The sequence below is a fragment of the Hyperolius riggenbachi genome, chromosome 1 (genome assembly GCF_040937935.1).
Source record: "Hyperolius riggenbachi isolate aHypRig1 chromosome 1, aHypRig1.pri, whole genome shotgun sequence".
Lineage (NCBI taxonomy): Eukaryota > Metazoa > Chordata > Amphibia > Anura > Hyperoliidae > Hyperolius > Hyperolius riggenbachi.
In genome coordinates, this window is record NC_090646.1 from 467,548,641 (window position 1) to 467,565,123 (window position 16,483).

General features: G+C 42.9%; 1 protein-coding gene across 1 annotated transcript in view; it reads right to left on the bottom strand.

Moving 5' to 3' along the window:
• Nucleotides 1-16,483, bottom strand: part of MED13L (mediator complex subunit 13L) — a 220,627-nt gene that overhangs the window by 27,394 nt on the left and 176,750 nt on the right. The window contains exons 19-24 of the mRNA XM_068239868.1: nt 15,337-15,560; nt 11,152-11,317; nt 9,762-10,089; nt 4,702-4,921; nt 3,485-3,673; nt 2,998-3,221 (exon numbers count right to left, since the gene is read on the bottom strand). Coding sequence (XP_068095969.1) covers nt 2,998-3,221; nt 3,485-3,673; nt 4,702-4,921; nt 9,762-10,089; nt 11,152-11,317; nt 15,337-15,560 — 1,351 coding nt within the window. The remainder of the gene's footprint in view (nt 1-2,997; nt 3,222-3,484; nt 3,674-4,701; nt 4,922-9,761; nt 10,090-11,151; nt 11,318-15,336; nt 15,561-16,483) is intronic.

Below are 16,483 nucleotides of genomic sequence, written 5' to 3' on the forward strand. Positions count from 1 at the left end.
GATTTCAGCCTGAAACCGTTCACAATCTGTTGTGGTGGTGGTGGTGCTGCCGCCGCTCCCCCCGCCCGCATGCATTACCTGCTCCGCCGGCGCGACTCCAGTCCCCAGGTCTCCGCTGCTCCGTCTCCGCTCTGGTTTCCAGGTCCAGCATGCTTTACTTCTTCCTGCCCGGCAGGAAGTTTAAACAGTAGAGCGCCCTTTACTGTTTAAACTTCCTGCCGGGCAGGAGGAACTGAAGCATGCCGGAGACCAGCGCGGACACGGAGCAGCGGTGACCGGGGGTAGTCGTGACGGCGGAGCAGGTAATGTATACGGCTCTATTGCGTCGGTCGTCGGGTACTCGAACGCCGCTAGTGACGCGCTCCCTACCCGCGGGCGATCGACGGTAATTTTCCGCACGGAGCGATCGACGGGATCGGACGAAATGGATCGAAATTCGGCGTGTAGCGCGAACGATTGGCAGCAGATTCGATCCCAGTGATCGAATCTGCTGTCGAAACGGCGGCAAATCGGGCCAGTGTATGGCCAGCTTAACATTTTAGTAGTGTCCTGGGTGAGAAAAGCTCAGATGTTAGATATATTTATGAGTTGGAGATGATAGGATGATAGGAGAGTGCAAATGTGAGAAAAGGGTGGCACAGCCGCATAGTATCTGCAAGGAGTGTGTATGTTCCTCCTGTGTCTGCATAGGTTTCTTCAGAGCACTCTAGTTTCTGCCCACATTCCAAAAACATACTGATAAGTTATTCGGCCTTTGACTACATAAGGATTAGATTGTGAGCCCCTCTGAGAGAGTTCTTGACAAGACTATATAATCTGTAAAAGTCCTGTGGATGAGGTCAGAGCTATATAAACACAGGATAATACAATGAAGGAGTAAAATCAAATATAAGCAATGTGCTTGGGGAACTGAAGTTATAGAGGTGTGATTAGCATTTATTGTTCTATTACAGGGGCCAGGAACCTTTTTGGCTGAGAGAGCCATAAACGCCACACATTTTAAAATGAGAGCCATGTGATATGTTTCAAACTGGGACAGTGTGCATGCGCAGCAGAGGGCTCACGTCCCTGTTGCCATGGTGATGTGTATATAGTTGATCCGCCGGGCAGCGGAAGTGTCAGACACGTCTTCAGTTTCTCTTGGGTTTCAGCAACATCAGCAATTTCCCCGAGAGCCAGACAGGAGAAATACCGACTAACAGCTTGTACAATTAGCTAGCTGACTTGGGGGTTGATTCACTTTGTAGGATCCCCGCACTTTGACCCAATAGGATGCCTGTCAAGTGGCAGGCAGCCTATTGGGCAAATCAAGGTTGCATGGATCTCGTGCTACAATGTCACTGGACCTGACAGGATCCAGGGTGGGACAATTGGAGCGGCTATTCGTTTTGGGAGGAGCGCGAGTATGTTAGTAGTGCATGCTACAGCAGTACTGTGCCTACTTTGAAAATTTTATTTGCGTTGCCACACTAAGCTGTGCTGCTTGAGCGGCGCAGCTTAGTGAATCAACCTCTACTGATTTGTCTGTGAGCCAGATGCAGCCATCAAAAGAGCCACATCTGGCTCCCAAGCTATAGGTTCCCAACCCCTGTTCTATCAGGTAAAGAAATGGACAGAGATGGTGGAATCCTACCGGTGTGTTAACTATTGCATCTGTTTAGACATGTCAGTTTTCAATGTATCCCTGTTGTCTCCACTGCATGAGAAAATGCAAAGTTCTGATCTGAACAACTTTTCCTGGCCCTGCATATGCTACACATATAGGAGGACACAATGAAAGCCTGTATAGATGAATTATATCTGTTCTTACTAGTGCTTTCAACACAAAAAACAGACATACCCTGCACTGTCTGTTTGCCATTCTTAGGGGGTTGTGCTGGGCTTACTTGCCATCCATGAAAAGCTTTTTTGGAGTGAGGTTGGTCTCTGGGTACTGTTGGCAGAGTTTTCCTGTGAATTTCCCTAGTCGCCCTCCATCTGGCTTTGTACATTGGCAGCTCATAACAGATCCATTCCACACTCACCATCCTATTCACCACTTCCCCCCTTCTCTCCTTTATGCTTAGCAACTACTCCAGTTATCAAAGCCCCCTAACTTCTCCTACAACTTCGCCTCCATCCATCCTACCCCTTTGGATAGGTCTGCACCCTCTCTCGCGGGTCTCCCTTGTGGTCTGTTGATGTTTAAGCACAGCAACAGATACCAAACAGACACAGCAAATAATAACAGTGACCGTACATGATGCCAATTCAGCAAATATGAACCACAGCTTTGAGCCACAATGATGATTTTTGTATCATCTGCCCTCCATTCAATAAGAAGGTTGCTACCGTTAATGCTAATGGTACTGTACCCTGACAGCCAAAGAAGGAGCAGGAACATTTTCACCAAGAGGTGTGCTTAAAAAGACACTGAAGCGAAAAAATATATATATGATATAATGAATTGGTTGTGTACTATGAATAATTACTAGAAGATTAGCAGCAAAGAAAATATTCTCATTTTTATTTTCAGGTATATGGTGTTTTTTCTAACATCGCATCATTCTCTAATATCTGCAGATTACACAATACTCAGCATTCAAAATGATTCTTTCAGAGCAGTCTGAACTAATAACCTCTCCTCTAGCAGAGAAAAAGTAAACAGTTGAGATAATAAAAGTCAGAAGACAGCACTCTCCACGACTTTTGAAAGTCGTAGAAATGAATGGCTTTTTTGCATAGAGATAACAACTGGAGTTTAACTCTTCCTGTACTGGAAACAATTAGACTGATGTATCTGATCTTAATGTTTTATTTCTTAGCTGTACTACACATACAAATCATAATATAATTTTTTTTTCGCTTCAGTGTCTCTTTAAATTTATGTGGTTAATGCAATAAATGATTAAAGTAAAGGAAACGGTTCTCCACCATCCTGAATAACAAAACATCACATTTGAGTGGTAATACTTTCCTACCTGCCGATACAAATGTAGATTTGAATCTATTCCTCACCTGTTAGGCACGTGAATGTTGACAACACAGGTCTCCAGAAGCTCTCCTTGTAGGTCAGTGCAGGAAGCCAGCAGCCAGCGCTGGTCATGGGACAAGCAATATCCCACAAACAGCACATTGTACTTCTGCCCCGCCTCACCAAACGTTTCTCCAAGCTCTGTCTGCTTGTCTTTAGTGGGGGCAAGCAGAAAAGGAGGCGAATAAAAATGCCCAGGTAATTGGTGCTGTAAAGAAAGCGCAAAAAGATTTTTTTTTTAATTAGGCTTTATACAGGGTTAACGCTGTGTCCTTAAAGGGATTGTACTGTATCTAAAATTAAAATATATTGACCAATCTTATGTAATCACATCTGCCTACTACTTTCAAATTATTCATGAAAATTCCTAATTTCCCCATCTACTTTGTTGTCTCCTCCCCTCACCACACCCCTGCACAACATGATTTTTGATCATTCATTATGTTAAGCATTGCCTCTGTTACAACTTACATCAGAGTTCTTCAGTATTGCATTCAGAGCAGCAGCTGGGCCAAACCCAGTCAGTGGTTTAATAGGAATCTGTGTGGCCACAGGCCGCTGACACTGGCAGTATACAGAAAAGGCTAAAGCCTTTAAGTGCTGGATATAAGACACAGTCTCATCGTGTACAGTCTGCAGCAAATATCGGCATGGAACCACCTAAGGGGGGAAAAAAATTACAGATTTTACCAAATCAGTTCTAATATTGTTATTACACATTAATGTTACATACGTGGTATTTGAAGGATGAATTGGAATGGTTAAAAGGTCTTCCTTAGAATTCATGTCTCAGACACTTTAACCAAACTGTGTGTGAATAAAAAAAATTATCCAAAACTTAGCTTTAATTTAGTGCTAAGCGGAAGCAACAGAAGTAGATGCAGGGCCAGATTTTCCATTAGGCAATGTAGGTTTGTTCCTACATTCGGCCGGCGTCTGAGAGGCGTCTTTACTAGCTGCCCAAAATGCCCCTTCTCTCCCTCATGTATTAATTGAAGTTCTGTGGCGTTGTGATGTGTGCACCCGTAGCCATGTATTGGGGGTCCGAGTTTGTTAATAAAAACAAGACTGCAACCAGCATGCCCCAGACTCCAGCCTCTTGTGACAAGGTATTGTGCAAGCGCAGTGCCTATACCGACAGCACGGGCTCGTCTGCAATCTGCAAGCTTGTTGACTATCCGTATTGCCTACCATAACTTTACTTTCACTAAAATCTACGTATTACTACCTACCTGTAACTAGAAACTATTTATTGCAATTTTTATTCATATAATGTGCTTGTGATCAGTATCATCTGCTGCTTGTTGGTAATATCAGCCTAGATTTGGTAAATTCTACATGTCATTGGTAGTATCTACACATTGTTGGTATTCTCTACTTGTCTCTGGAAATATCTGCATTATCCTGTGTGGATTTATTTAATAAGAATTAGGGGGCGTGATGTAAGGGTCAGAGCTTATGTGCCTATAGGATCCTGAGTTGTAAATCTGGCCCTGAGTCGGTGACAACCCATTCTTGTCCTTTGGGTTAGCAAAATGACTCAGTTCTTTGTACCATAAAAGATTTGACTTTTGTGGCCTAAAACAAGTGCCTACAATTGTGTAAGGTAATATCAGTACATGTAGCACAAAAGACACATTACATGATAAGCAAACAACATAAAGCACACATGTTGCACTCACACATACCTGTAGGATGCAGGCTGTGCGAATTTGCTCTGGTAAGATCTCCAGCATATCTGTAAAACATCGTATGAGACCAAGCAGCCAGAAGTTCCCAGTGTTTGAATCCTCATCTGTTGTATATGTAAAAGGATCCACCATATATATTACAATTGTGGGGAAGGAATTAAGGACTCCACTTGGTTCGGCCACAGTTGGGATACCAATCTTCTCTCTTTCTGTTGCACTGTAATTGAATCAATCTTGTCAATTGGATAACAAACTTTTTACAAACACAAAAAAACCCCAAAATGACTTCCTGATCAATTGTGCATTTATAATGCACAGCTGAGTATGCTGCCCAAGAAAGATACAGCCCCCCCCCCCTTTACATTACAAACAACTCCAGAGCACCCTAATGTGAAGACTTATAAACTAAGCCTTCATGTCACTTGCACTATGCCAGCTTTCCTTCTACTGCCTCAATCTGTAGTTAATGCTCTCTGCATGCATATTACTCCGTTATAGTCTATGCACAGGAAACATAAGGGGCTTTCAGAAGGAAGGGGGGGGGTGTAGCAAAGTGCAATGACTAGACTGGAAATACTACTCATGTTTTTAGACTTTTCACACAGGGATGCAGAGTTAAGCAATAGATACAACTCGAGGACTTCCTATTTCTTTTGGTTAGAGAGATAACTGCATTATTGTTCAAGGAGCAGTTTAGAGAAGATGCACTACATTTGCAAGTTCCTCACTTGATGCATTAGGTGGACATCAAGTGAGGGTCGCAGCCATACTTTGCTATAACACTGGGATTGGTGATGGCTCCCTCAATTTGTGCTAAAGTATTAGTGTCTGAGAGATTTAATAGAACGTTACTTTTTTTTTTTTGAATTGCCCAGCTTTGGGCACTAGCTCAAAATGACAGATGTATATTAATACAGCATGCAAGTAGGTGACCATTCTATTTTGCAGATTTTTAACTTGCATAGTACAAAAACAAAACTTTGGTTTCTTAAAACAGAAAGTATTTGCAATAATTCAGGTTGGAGTTACCCCCGAGATTTCTCCCAGAGCATCACTGCTGAAATATGCAAATTACCCACTGTTGTCCCTTGTGAGCTAAACACACCTCCAGAACCGCTGGAATGCAATGATGTGTCAACTTGTTAATATCACAGAGCCATACTAATCCAACATGCATACATACTGTTTTGGATCGGTTGATGATCATCAGTGCATGGCATACCCCCCAACCGTCCCGTTTTTGTCGGGATTCTCCCGATTTGGGGGGGCCCTCCCGCTATCCCGGGCCCCCCCTCTTGAATCCTGATGGCTGGAAGAGAATAGAGGCGGAAAAACTGATTGAGGCTCCAGCCGCGGTACTGAGTGATGCGGGAGCCCGGCTTCAATACTTCCTCCCTCCCTCCCTCCCTCTCTGAATGCCCCCCTGATGTATGTCCGTGTGTCCCATTCCCCTCCCTGTAGGCAGAGTGAGCGCAGCGGAGCGGGCAGTCGAGTCCTCTTACCGCTGATGCACGCATACTGTCTGGCATCGGACTTCCATGTGCTTCCTGTGACGTCATAGTAAACAGGTAGCACATGGAGGTCCGATGCCAGACAGTACGCGTGCATCAGCGGTAAGAGGACTCGACTGCCCGCTCCGCTGCGCTCACTCTGCCTACAGGGAAGGGAGGGGGCACACGGGCATACATTAGGGGGCATTCAGTGAGGGAGGGAGGGAGGGAGGAAGTATTGAAGCCGGGCTCCCGCATCCCTCAGTACTGCGGCTGGAGCCTCGATCAGTTTTTCCGCCTCCATTCTCTGCCCAGGCACCCCCCCCCCCCCCCCCCACACACACACACACCTAAAAGTGGCACCCTCCTCCCCACCCACGGTGACGGGCATTCTCCCCCCCCTTCACCGACAACCCCCCTAACTAATGTTAATCTAATCACATTAATTAATAGAATGCAGCAACACGATAATTTCTGTCACTTCATTTGAAATTCAAAACATCCGTCGCCAGGAGAGGCTGGAAAGCGGCCAGAAGATGCCTGAATGTGGGGGGATAAGCTGCAGATCATATACTGCTCTAGGTCTATGGAAATCACTTACCCAGGGGGAGCAGTGTGTGTAAATGGGGGGATCAGTGTATGTAAAATGGAGGGGGGCCAGTGTATAAAGGGGGGTATTACTGTATATAAAGGGGGGAGCAGTGTATATAAAAGGGGGTATCAGTGTGTATAAAGGCGGAGCAGTATTTATAAAAGGGGGTATCAGTGTATATAAAAAGGGGGTAGCAGTGTGTATAAAAGGGGGGTAGCAGTGTGTATAAAGGGGGGAGCTGTGTATATAAAAGGGGGGTAGCAGTGTGTATAAAGGGGGGAGCAGTGTATATAAAAGGGGGGTAGCAGTGTGTATAAAAGCATAGCTCCCAACTGTCCCTCTTTCCTCCTCATTTGTCCCTCTTTCTATGTAAATATATATATATTTCTCTACTAAAAAATGTGTTTGACTCTAAACTTTATTCCCATCCTTTAAATTGATATATTACTAATTGTAAAATGTTAATATGAAGGAAAATGCAACAGGATAGAAAGGACCAGTGTGGTTTGAATTATAAAACATTTTTCTTATGAAATCTTTATGGTATGCGTGACTAGCGGTGTGATGGGGGCGTGATCAGGGGTGTGTAAGGGGCGTGGCTTAAGTGTCCCTCTTTCTCATCTCAAAAAGTTGGGAGGTATGGCATGGATTAATGTGGATCTATGGTATAGGACTTGAAACACCCAGAGTTACAGACTACCCAGCGGGCTCATGGTGAACCAGAACTCATTGATGTTTGCAAGGCAAGGCAATGGACCAAAAAGCCCTCCAAAAGGCAAAATCAGGCAGTAAAAGACATATAATTAGCAGGCTTCAATGCATCAATGAGGAGGTGGAGGAGGTCTCTCCTCCGCACCTCCACACTGATGCAGCACTGAAGTCTTATGCTGGGTACACACTGAGATTTTCTTGCCGATTTACTGTCAGATCGATTATTTCCAACATGTTCGATTTGCTTTCCGATCGATTTCCGATCTACTTCCTATTAAAGAGAACGGAAATCGATCGGAAAGCAAATCAAACATGTTGGAAATTATCGATCTGACAGTAAATCGGCCAGAAAATCTCATAGTGCGTACCCAGCATAAGTATATGTTTTTTGCCGCCTGTTTTCGCATTTTGGAGTTTTGGATAATTAAAAGTTTGGAAGTTTTCTACTAGAACCAAAGTGCGTGTTGCTCCTGGTTTGGTTTCTCTGTGTGCTATATACTATTGGACTTTTGTTTCATCTGGAAGATGCAGCACAATAATGGTTGTTGGTGAAGTGAATTGGGCATAATGCTGTGCACCACGCTTTGCATTTAGGCTTGAACAAAGATTTTTAGCTTATGCTGGGAATACACGGTACGTTTTTGCCGCTCGACTGAGACATTTAGATGGTTCGATTGATAATTTCCAACATGTCCGATCTCCCGCCCGATCGATTCCATGCTCGATAATGCATGGGGAACAATGGGAAAAGAAAAACAAATGGAAGATAAGAAAATCGCTTGCATAATCGAGCAACGAAGACGATCGGGCGCGAAATCGAGCGGGAAAAACGTACCGTGCATTCCCAGCATTATACTCTTGAACTCAAAGCATTCAATCCGCTTTATTAATTGTTCCCTTTGTAGTCAAAATCAAATCTGACTTTGCTACAGAATTTTAGGCAAGCTACAAGAGCAGACTGGAAGAGAAACAGAGATAGTTTCATTATTTTTCAGAGAAGTAGACATGGAAATGCTGTGAAGGTGGTTGTAAATGTGATACAGCAAACATAAGCATCTTATATGTCATCATGATGTTCCCATACAAGTAAGCAGCACACATTTTCTAATTGTTTTCATCACTATGCTTGCTGTAACAGTTCAAAAGAACCATTTCTGCTTTAACCAAGCTGAGTGCAGAATTCAGTCATGCACCTCTGATGTATATGGTACGGCCAGAACCCGAAGTTTGGCCACTTCTAGTTCTGGTCAGCCACTTCGGGTTCTGGCCGGCCAATGTGCGAAGTGGACGCTGCGGCCAATGTGAGGAATGGAATGAATCATGTAACATTCATGTATCTTCTGGCCCCAGCGCAAACGTATGCAACTTAGTTATTTTAATGAAATTAAGCCGGCGGCAATGAAACAGATGAAGCCGCCGGATTTTTCTCTGCCCCTCTCTCTCTCTCCTCCCCCCCCCGCCTCTCTCTCCTTCTCTTATTATGGGCAGCACTCGTGTCCCCCTCCAGAGTCGTTTGTCGCGCCAGGGAAGCCTGCCGTTCCTGCAGAGCGGGTGCTGGCAGAAGCGATGTCTGCAGCCTCCCCGCTCTGCTTTCCCTGGCGCGACGAAAGACTCTGGAGGGGGACACGAGTGCTGCCCATAATAAGAGAAGGAGAGGGGGGGGGGGGGGAGGAGAGAGAGAGAGACAGAAAAAAGCCGGCGGCTTCATCTGTTTCATTGCCGCCGGCTTAATTTCATTACATGAATGTTACATGATTCATTCCATTCCTCACATTGGCCGCAGTGCAGCGGCCACTTCGCACATTGGCCGGCCAGAACCCGAAGTGGCTGGCCAGAACTAGAAGTGGCCAAACTTCGGGTTCTGGCCGTAACATATATACAAAGGTATGATGTATATGAGGTGCAATCACTTGCTATAGCAAAATACTGAAGGGTATGGCAGTCTACATGCAGTTTCAGACAGCAGTGATCTCTTATAAACAGAGTACAATACAGGGTGCGTTCAAGCACAGTGATGAGAGAATTTAGTGTTGTTTTAAACATTACCTTCTATAATGAATAATTTAGTTGAAAAGAGAATGAGACCCTAATACTGGGAATACACAATGAGTTTTTTGGCAGATTTACTTTCCGATCGATTTCCTTTCACTCCTATGAGAAAATCGATCAGAAAAAAAAAATCTAAATCAGATCGGACCTCTCGGAAATAACCTATCGAGCCATCTATCTGCCGAAAAAAAATAAAGTAAAAATAAAACACATACTTTTCAGGAGTTTCCAACTGTGCGGATGGCTGGTTAGATTCCCCTTCGGAGCTGGTTTGGCTTGCCGATGGCTGTTCTGTAGATCCAGGGTTCTGTGTTGGACAACTGTTGAATGCAGGTGCAGCTGTGCTGTTCGCTACTGGCATTGAAGACGTGGATGACTGAGGTGCAAGAGGTGTTGTTCCAGTGCCGTTAGGAGCAGAACTGGAAGGTGGGTTGGAAGAACATGGAGTTGTAGCTGGGTTCTGTGTGCCTTGTGAACTGGGAGGTTGACTTTTAGGAGGTAAGAGAAGACTGCTGTCCAGTTGCAAGGATGACAGATAAGGAGCTATTAAAGCAAATAAAAAAACAGGAGCGTGAGAATCTCAATGCAATATTCCCCATTACACATTTTACTTCATCCAATTCCATTTTTGGGCAGATCACACAACTTTACTTAAATGCTCCCAAAAGCCATGCACTTCCTGAAAGTGATGTGTAAATGGCTCCAAGAAGCAGTTTGGTAGAAAATACAAGGTGAACATGGCAGAAAATCCAGACTAGATTTAGTGATCTAGCTGTAGTGTCTGATTGCATCAAACTATGAAGGAGCAGCACATTTGAAACTCAGCCCCAATCAGAGTTTGTGGAGAATCCATCATTTAGTTCTTAAAGTATTGATTCAACACAAAAACAAAGCCAATGTTCATCCACTTTTTAGTGGATATGATGGGGTTTTAGTTCCCCCCACCCCCCTTTCCATAAAAAAGCAGACCAGCTGACCAAGTCCACGCCCTTCCAATTAACTATCCATGGCCAGCATTGATCTCGTGCCTTGCTTGCAATGAGAAACTATTTCTTACTTTTTAAAAAAAAAATAACAACATTGGGGAGAAAATGTTAATTAAAGATTCAAAACATAAAAATAGACTGTTTTTAAGTTATCAATAAGTAAGCAGGACAGAATCTTTAATGTTGTGGGTACATGGATGCTAACACCAACTTTTGCACACCTTCTGCTTTAGAGCAAGTACTATACCAGACACTTGTCCTGTGCTGGGGGGTCCTGACAATTTACCCTGCAGCAGCACGTGTCCCTCAAATCTGCTTTCTTTGGTTGTGCTTAGATCAAAGGTTTGTTATGTATCTTACAAAACGTAAACATCAGATTACAAGTGTTACTCTTATTATCACAATATAAGGAAAAAAGCCAATGTGCTGCTAAAAAATGGGTTGTATTTTTCTAAAAAGAAACATCAGAAATATGTGCCCCCTAATTGATAAAATATATGAACAAATGTAATTAACAGTATTAATGTACTAACACTGTTTATACTATCATTTCTGCAAATCCAGATTGCCAGCTTGAGAGGTTTCCATCCAGATCTGACAAATGAAGGTAAGACCTTACCCAAATGTTGCCGACATGTTTGAGCATACATCCGCAGCCGAGCATGGTTGTCCAGCTCCTCAATGGGCGTTTCCTCAGTAGATGTTTCAGGTACAGAACAACCAACCTTCATAATACCATCACACATCACTTTACAGATTGGCCTGTGCTGACCCAAGCGGCACATCTGTAGGGAAAAAAAATTACATATTTGTGTATTTAGATTTTCTTTTGTTTAATAAATCAAAGAAAAGCTGAAATATTGTTCCTATTCACAGAGTGCAGGTTATCAATTCAAGCACATATTCGAAATGCAAGACCATAAGCATCACTTCTGCACAAAGCCAGCCAAATCAAGTTTACAGCAAGAAACACTGGTCAATATCAACCTCTAGCCCCAAGGCCAGTACACATGGTAGTGTGTTTGATGCGGCCAGTGCTGGCAGTCTCTGCCGAGAATCTAGCGTGTGTACCACTGCCACAATTCACCTCAGAAAAATCTGGGTCATCTCGGCCAGGCTCACTGTTCCCCTTCCTTACCTCTCCCACTGGAAGCTGCTTTGTCATGCACTGCATTTTAATCCCTCCTCCCCCCTGCTCCATAGCAATAGTAGTTAATAAAGCACTCATCCCTGAACTGTCACCTGAAGGACAGAGTTCCAACCCCTGAAGGTGATCATCTTTGTGCATGTGTAGGCATGTTAAGCATTGCACACTCAATTTATTACAGCTTGCATACAAAATGTTCCAGAATTAATGCAACTAAATTCAAACATGAAAAAATCTGAAAGCAATCATTCTGAGGGTGTTAATTAAAACTATGACCTTTAACAATGTCGGGATCACCGATAGTTAAAACGCTGCACTTGTGGCTGGCTAAGGTAGATGTGGCAAAGCTTTAATGCTGGCAGCTCCCATGCATGTATAGCATGTCCCCACTGGCACAGATCTCCGCTGTGCATCAGTCAGGAGCCTTTTTCACTGGCAGCGCAGTGCAGACCATGTTGGTCCTGAGAAGGTTAAAAATAAATTTTCAAACTGAAAACTTCTTAGTGTAGTAAGGTGTGCTGTGGCATTGCACCTATCCATACAGGCTTAATACACATTTGTGAAAATAAGCGACATTGGCGAGATAAACAGCTATATTTATAGTCCATATACTAAACAGGACTTTTTTGAATCCTATAGTCTTATTTTGTATTTAAATTTAGTATTTACATGTAAAAAAATTAAAAACAGACATCCCCAACTGCAGGAAAACTGTCCTACTGAGCCCTGGTTTGTTAACCCTTAGGACTTTTTTCATACTGGGGGCGATTCTGCTGCGATTGCCAATTGCCAGCGACTGGCAAATTAGTGCAAGGTCTCCCTAGGGGAGGATTCACACCGCAGCATTACAATTGCAAAAGTTAATGTAGCATTTTAGGATTGATCATGCTGTGATTCCTATTTCTGAAATGAGAATCGCAAATGCCATCACCAGAAAATTGCTGCCAAAATTTACCAAACAAATCACAATTGCTAATGCTAGTGATTTTGACTTCTGGTTTTTTTTTTTTTTTTTGGTGTGAAATGGCCCGTACAGCGAGAAGAAAGACAGGGGGAAAAAAAGTAAGACAGCTTAGTTATGTTTCTTCAGAAACCGTTTCAGACATATCCTGCTTTTCATGTTACAAGAGTGAAGTCTCAAAACTGCTCACAGCAGCTTCCAGTGAACTACAAAGTCCCACCTCCTCAGGTAGACACAGGATTTATACTGCAATAAGGTATTATTATTATTTAGTATTTATATAGCGCCAACATATTACGCAGCGCTGTACAGTATATATTATATATATATATATATATATATATATATATACACATATATATATATATATATATATATATATATCTTGTCACTAACTGTCCCTCAAAGGAGCTCACAATCTAATCCCTACCATTGCCATATGTCTATATTATGTAGTGTAAGTACTGTAGTCTAGGGCCAATTTTTTTTTTTTTAGGGGGAGCCAATTAACTTATCCGTATGTTTTTGGAATGTGGGAGGAAACCGGAGTGCCCAGAGGAAACCCACGCAGACACGGAGAGAACATACAAACTCTTTGCAGATAGTGCCCTGGCTGGGACTCGAACCAGGGACCCAGCGCTGCAAGGCGAGAGAGCTAACCACTACGCCACCGTGCTGCCCGTGCTGAGAAATTTAGTCTGGCATCGATTGTTCTTCCCACTTCATTCATCACATGGTCACACCGGCCTGACCCAGCAGCTGAATCCAGAGGGGACAGGACACAGAGACAGCAAAACGCAAATGGAGTTGCAGTTTCAAACAGATTTTGCTTGTGAAACATATTCCTGTCACCCATTTTTTTCTGTACATTTTATATTCACTACTTATTTTGAATCTTATTATAATATCTTTATTTAGTTTTATTGGACTTTAAACCGATCCACCCTGTAATAACAATCTATTTTATCCTACCGATTTTCAGAAAGGTCAATTAGTGGTTTTTGACACAGACAAACCTTTCCTGTTTGGCCAGCAATCAAATTATTGGTCACATACGGATGTGCACAGCGATAGGATTTTATTAGGAAACAATATTACACTACATTGTAACATGTTGGACTACGCTGTCCCAAATGGCACATTTGTGGGCATGTAGGATTGCAGAAGGAAAAAAAACACAGATCCGGGAGCCCAATCTGGTGTAATATGGTTAGTAGATCAGGATGTAGCTATTAAATAGCATAAATTATACTCACAAACATGGGTTGCAGTAAAGGCAACCGCTTGTGTCCGCAGGTGGGGAAGTACCGTCCCCACTCGGCCTTTGGGTCCTTCAAAGGTCGCTGCTCCAAAAAACGATTTATCGGTCGACTAATATCGGCCTAATCTCCCCTACTATCGAGGGGTGTGTTAACTGTTTGGGTACAAGTAGGAGGCGCCCGGGAAAGGATATACAGATGTGAATAAAAATACTCTATATGGCAGTATCCAACTATTAATAAAAATAGGTTGTCCTACCTTATAGGTGTCCCTTTTGGAAATAGAGAAACAGAAGTTCGAATGTAATGATGTCATCTAGTGCACCATTAAAATAATTCCTTTTACATTCGAACTTCTGTTTGTCTCTATTTCCAAAAGGGACACCTATAATGTAGGACAACCTATTTTTATTAATAGTTGGATACTGCCATATAGAGTATTTTAATTCACATCTGTATATACTTTCCCGGGCGCCTCCTACTTGTACCCAAACATTTGTGGGCATGGCACAAAAACATTTATATTCATACATATGTAAACTGCTGAATACAAATGATCAAGACAGACCCATCCAAACTTAAAAAAACCATTTTATCCTAATGATTTTAGGCAAAACTGGCCAATCAGGGGCTCTTATTAAGTACAAAAAAACAACACTGTCATAGGACATTTCTTAAATTGAGTTAAATTGGTCTCATCAGGACCATTGAATTTTAAAATGTCTTTAGAAGTATCCGAATTTGTATGTTCTACCAGTGCCTTGTGTTAGTTTCCTCAAGGCAGTCCGGTTTCCTCACACATCCCAAAAACAGTTAAGTTAGTTGGCTTCCCTCTAAAAATTGGCCTTAGACTATGATAGACATATGACATACGGTAGCAATTAGATTGTGAGCCACACTGAGGAAGTTCGTGACATGTAATATATATATATATATATATATATATATATATATATATATATATATATATATATATATATATATATATTCTGAAAAAGCACTGTGGCATAGGCCAACACTATATAAATACTAGATAATAATAATCTTAACCAACAGGCCAGCAGGTAGTAGGGAATTAAGTGGTAAATATTAAAAAGGCCAGTGTACTTTTAAAAGTCAAATACAATGCACAGAGTTCTACCCAGAAATTCTTCTCAGCTGGGTGGCATGAAATAGTAGCTGGGTGGCATGAAAAAGTAGCCGGGTGGGGCGAGATAAGAGAATGCAGGACCAGTGCTTCTGTGAGCAACTGTGCTTATAGCATAGCAGGAGGTGAGCCGATGACAGCCGGGTGGTCACCAAAACTAGCCGGGTGAAGCACCCAGCTAAAAGAGCCTGGGGAGAACACTGATGCACATGTGGTTCTATTTCCTGTAACAAATAGTTATATGGTTAATAAAGTATTTGGAGTAAGACAACCTTATTTATAGACTCTACCTCATACACAGCACTGAGATTACTGAAGAAAGCTTTTGCTCCATCCACAACGGCTGGATTTTCAGGGCACACAATCAAGTAGCCTACATCTCGCTGTCCACCATAAGGCTCCAGGAGCAGACGCTCCCAGAAAGGAAGAGAGAAAGGAGCAATGGTCAGGAAGTCTTTATCATAACCCACTAAAAGATTAGGAATGGGCAATGGTTCTGGAGATTCTTCAGATCCTAAGAACACAGAAAAAAGAAGAATATTCAATCATAAAAAGAATGTAAAACATGTGCAGAATGCATTTTCAGCTATGTCATATGTCTTTAACCATGCTTAAAGTAAACCAGAGATGGGGGATCACCAATAAAATATACATACCTGGGACTTCCTCCAGCCCCCTCTGGCCTAGTGCTCTCCCCAGAATTTTTTTCCAGTCGGGTTGCTTGAAAAAGTAGCCAGGTGGGGCGAGATGAGAGAATGCAGGGCCTGTGCTTCTGTGCACATGTCTGCTTACAGCACAGGAGGAAGTGAATTGATAACAGCTGGGTGCTCACCAAAACTAGCCGGGTGGAGCACATGGCTAAAAAAAGTTTGGGTAAACACTGCGGCCTGATCACTACCACGGTGTCCTCTATTCCCTCTCCTTTCGCCGACAATTAGTCCTCCAGTCTGGGGCAAACTGCGCATGTGCCGGGGGGGAACATGGCCGGACTGCGCCTGTGCTGACTGGCCCCAACTGACGGATTTTCCAGGGACAGTTGTGGGCGAATGGAAAGGGAGAAGAGGACGCCGTGGGAGCGATCAGGACGGATGGGGCTGGCGGAAGCCCCTGGTATGTATATTTTATTGGTAATTGTTCATCTCAGGTACCCTTTAATATCCACTTCAGGTTGAAAATTAATTCTAATACAAAGTAGAAGTTACTTAAATAATGTATTTTAGCTAGGTCTTAAATACAGGGCTGTCACTCCTATTGTTGATTATAAAGCTGGATATTGGTTAGCCTGTACTCCCATACTAAGTATCTGCTAAATAAAACAATACGAACAAGGGTGATGAAGGGACAAGAGATATAGTTTACCATTATGAAGAGGGGGAAGAAACACTTTCAAAGTACACTTTTTTTTTTAAGACCGGCATAAAACACAGAGCAACAGCT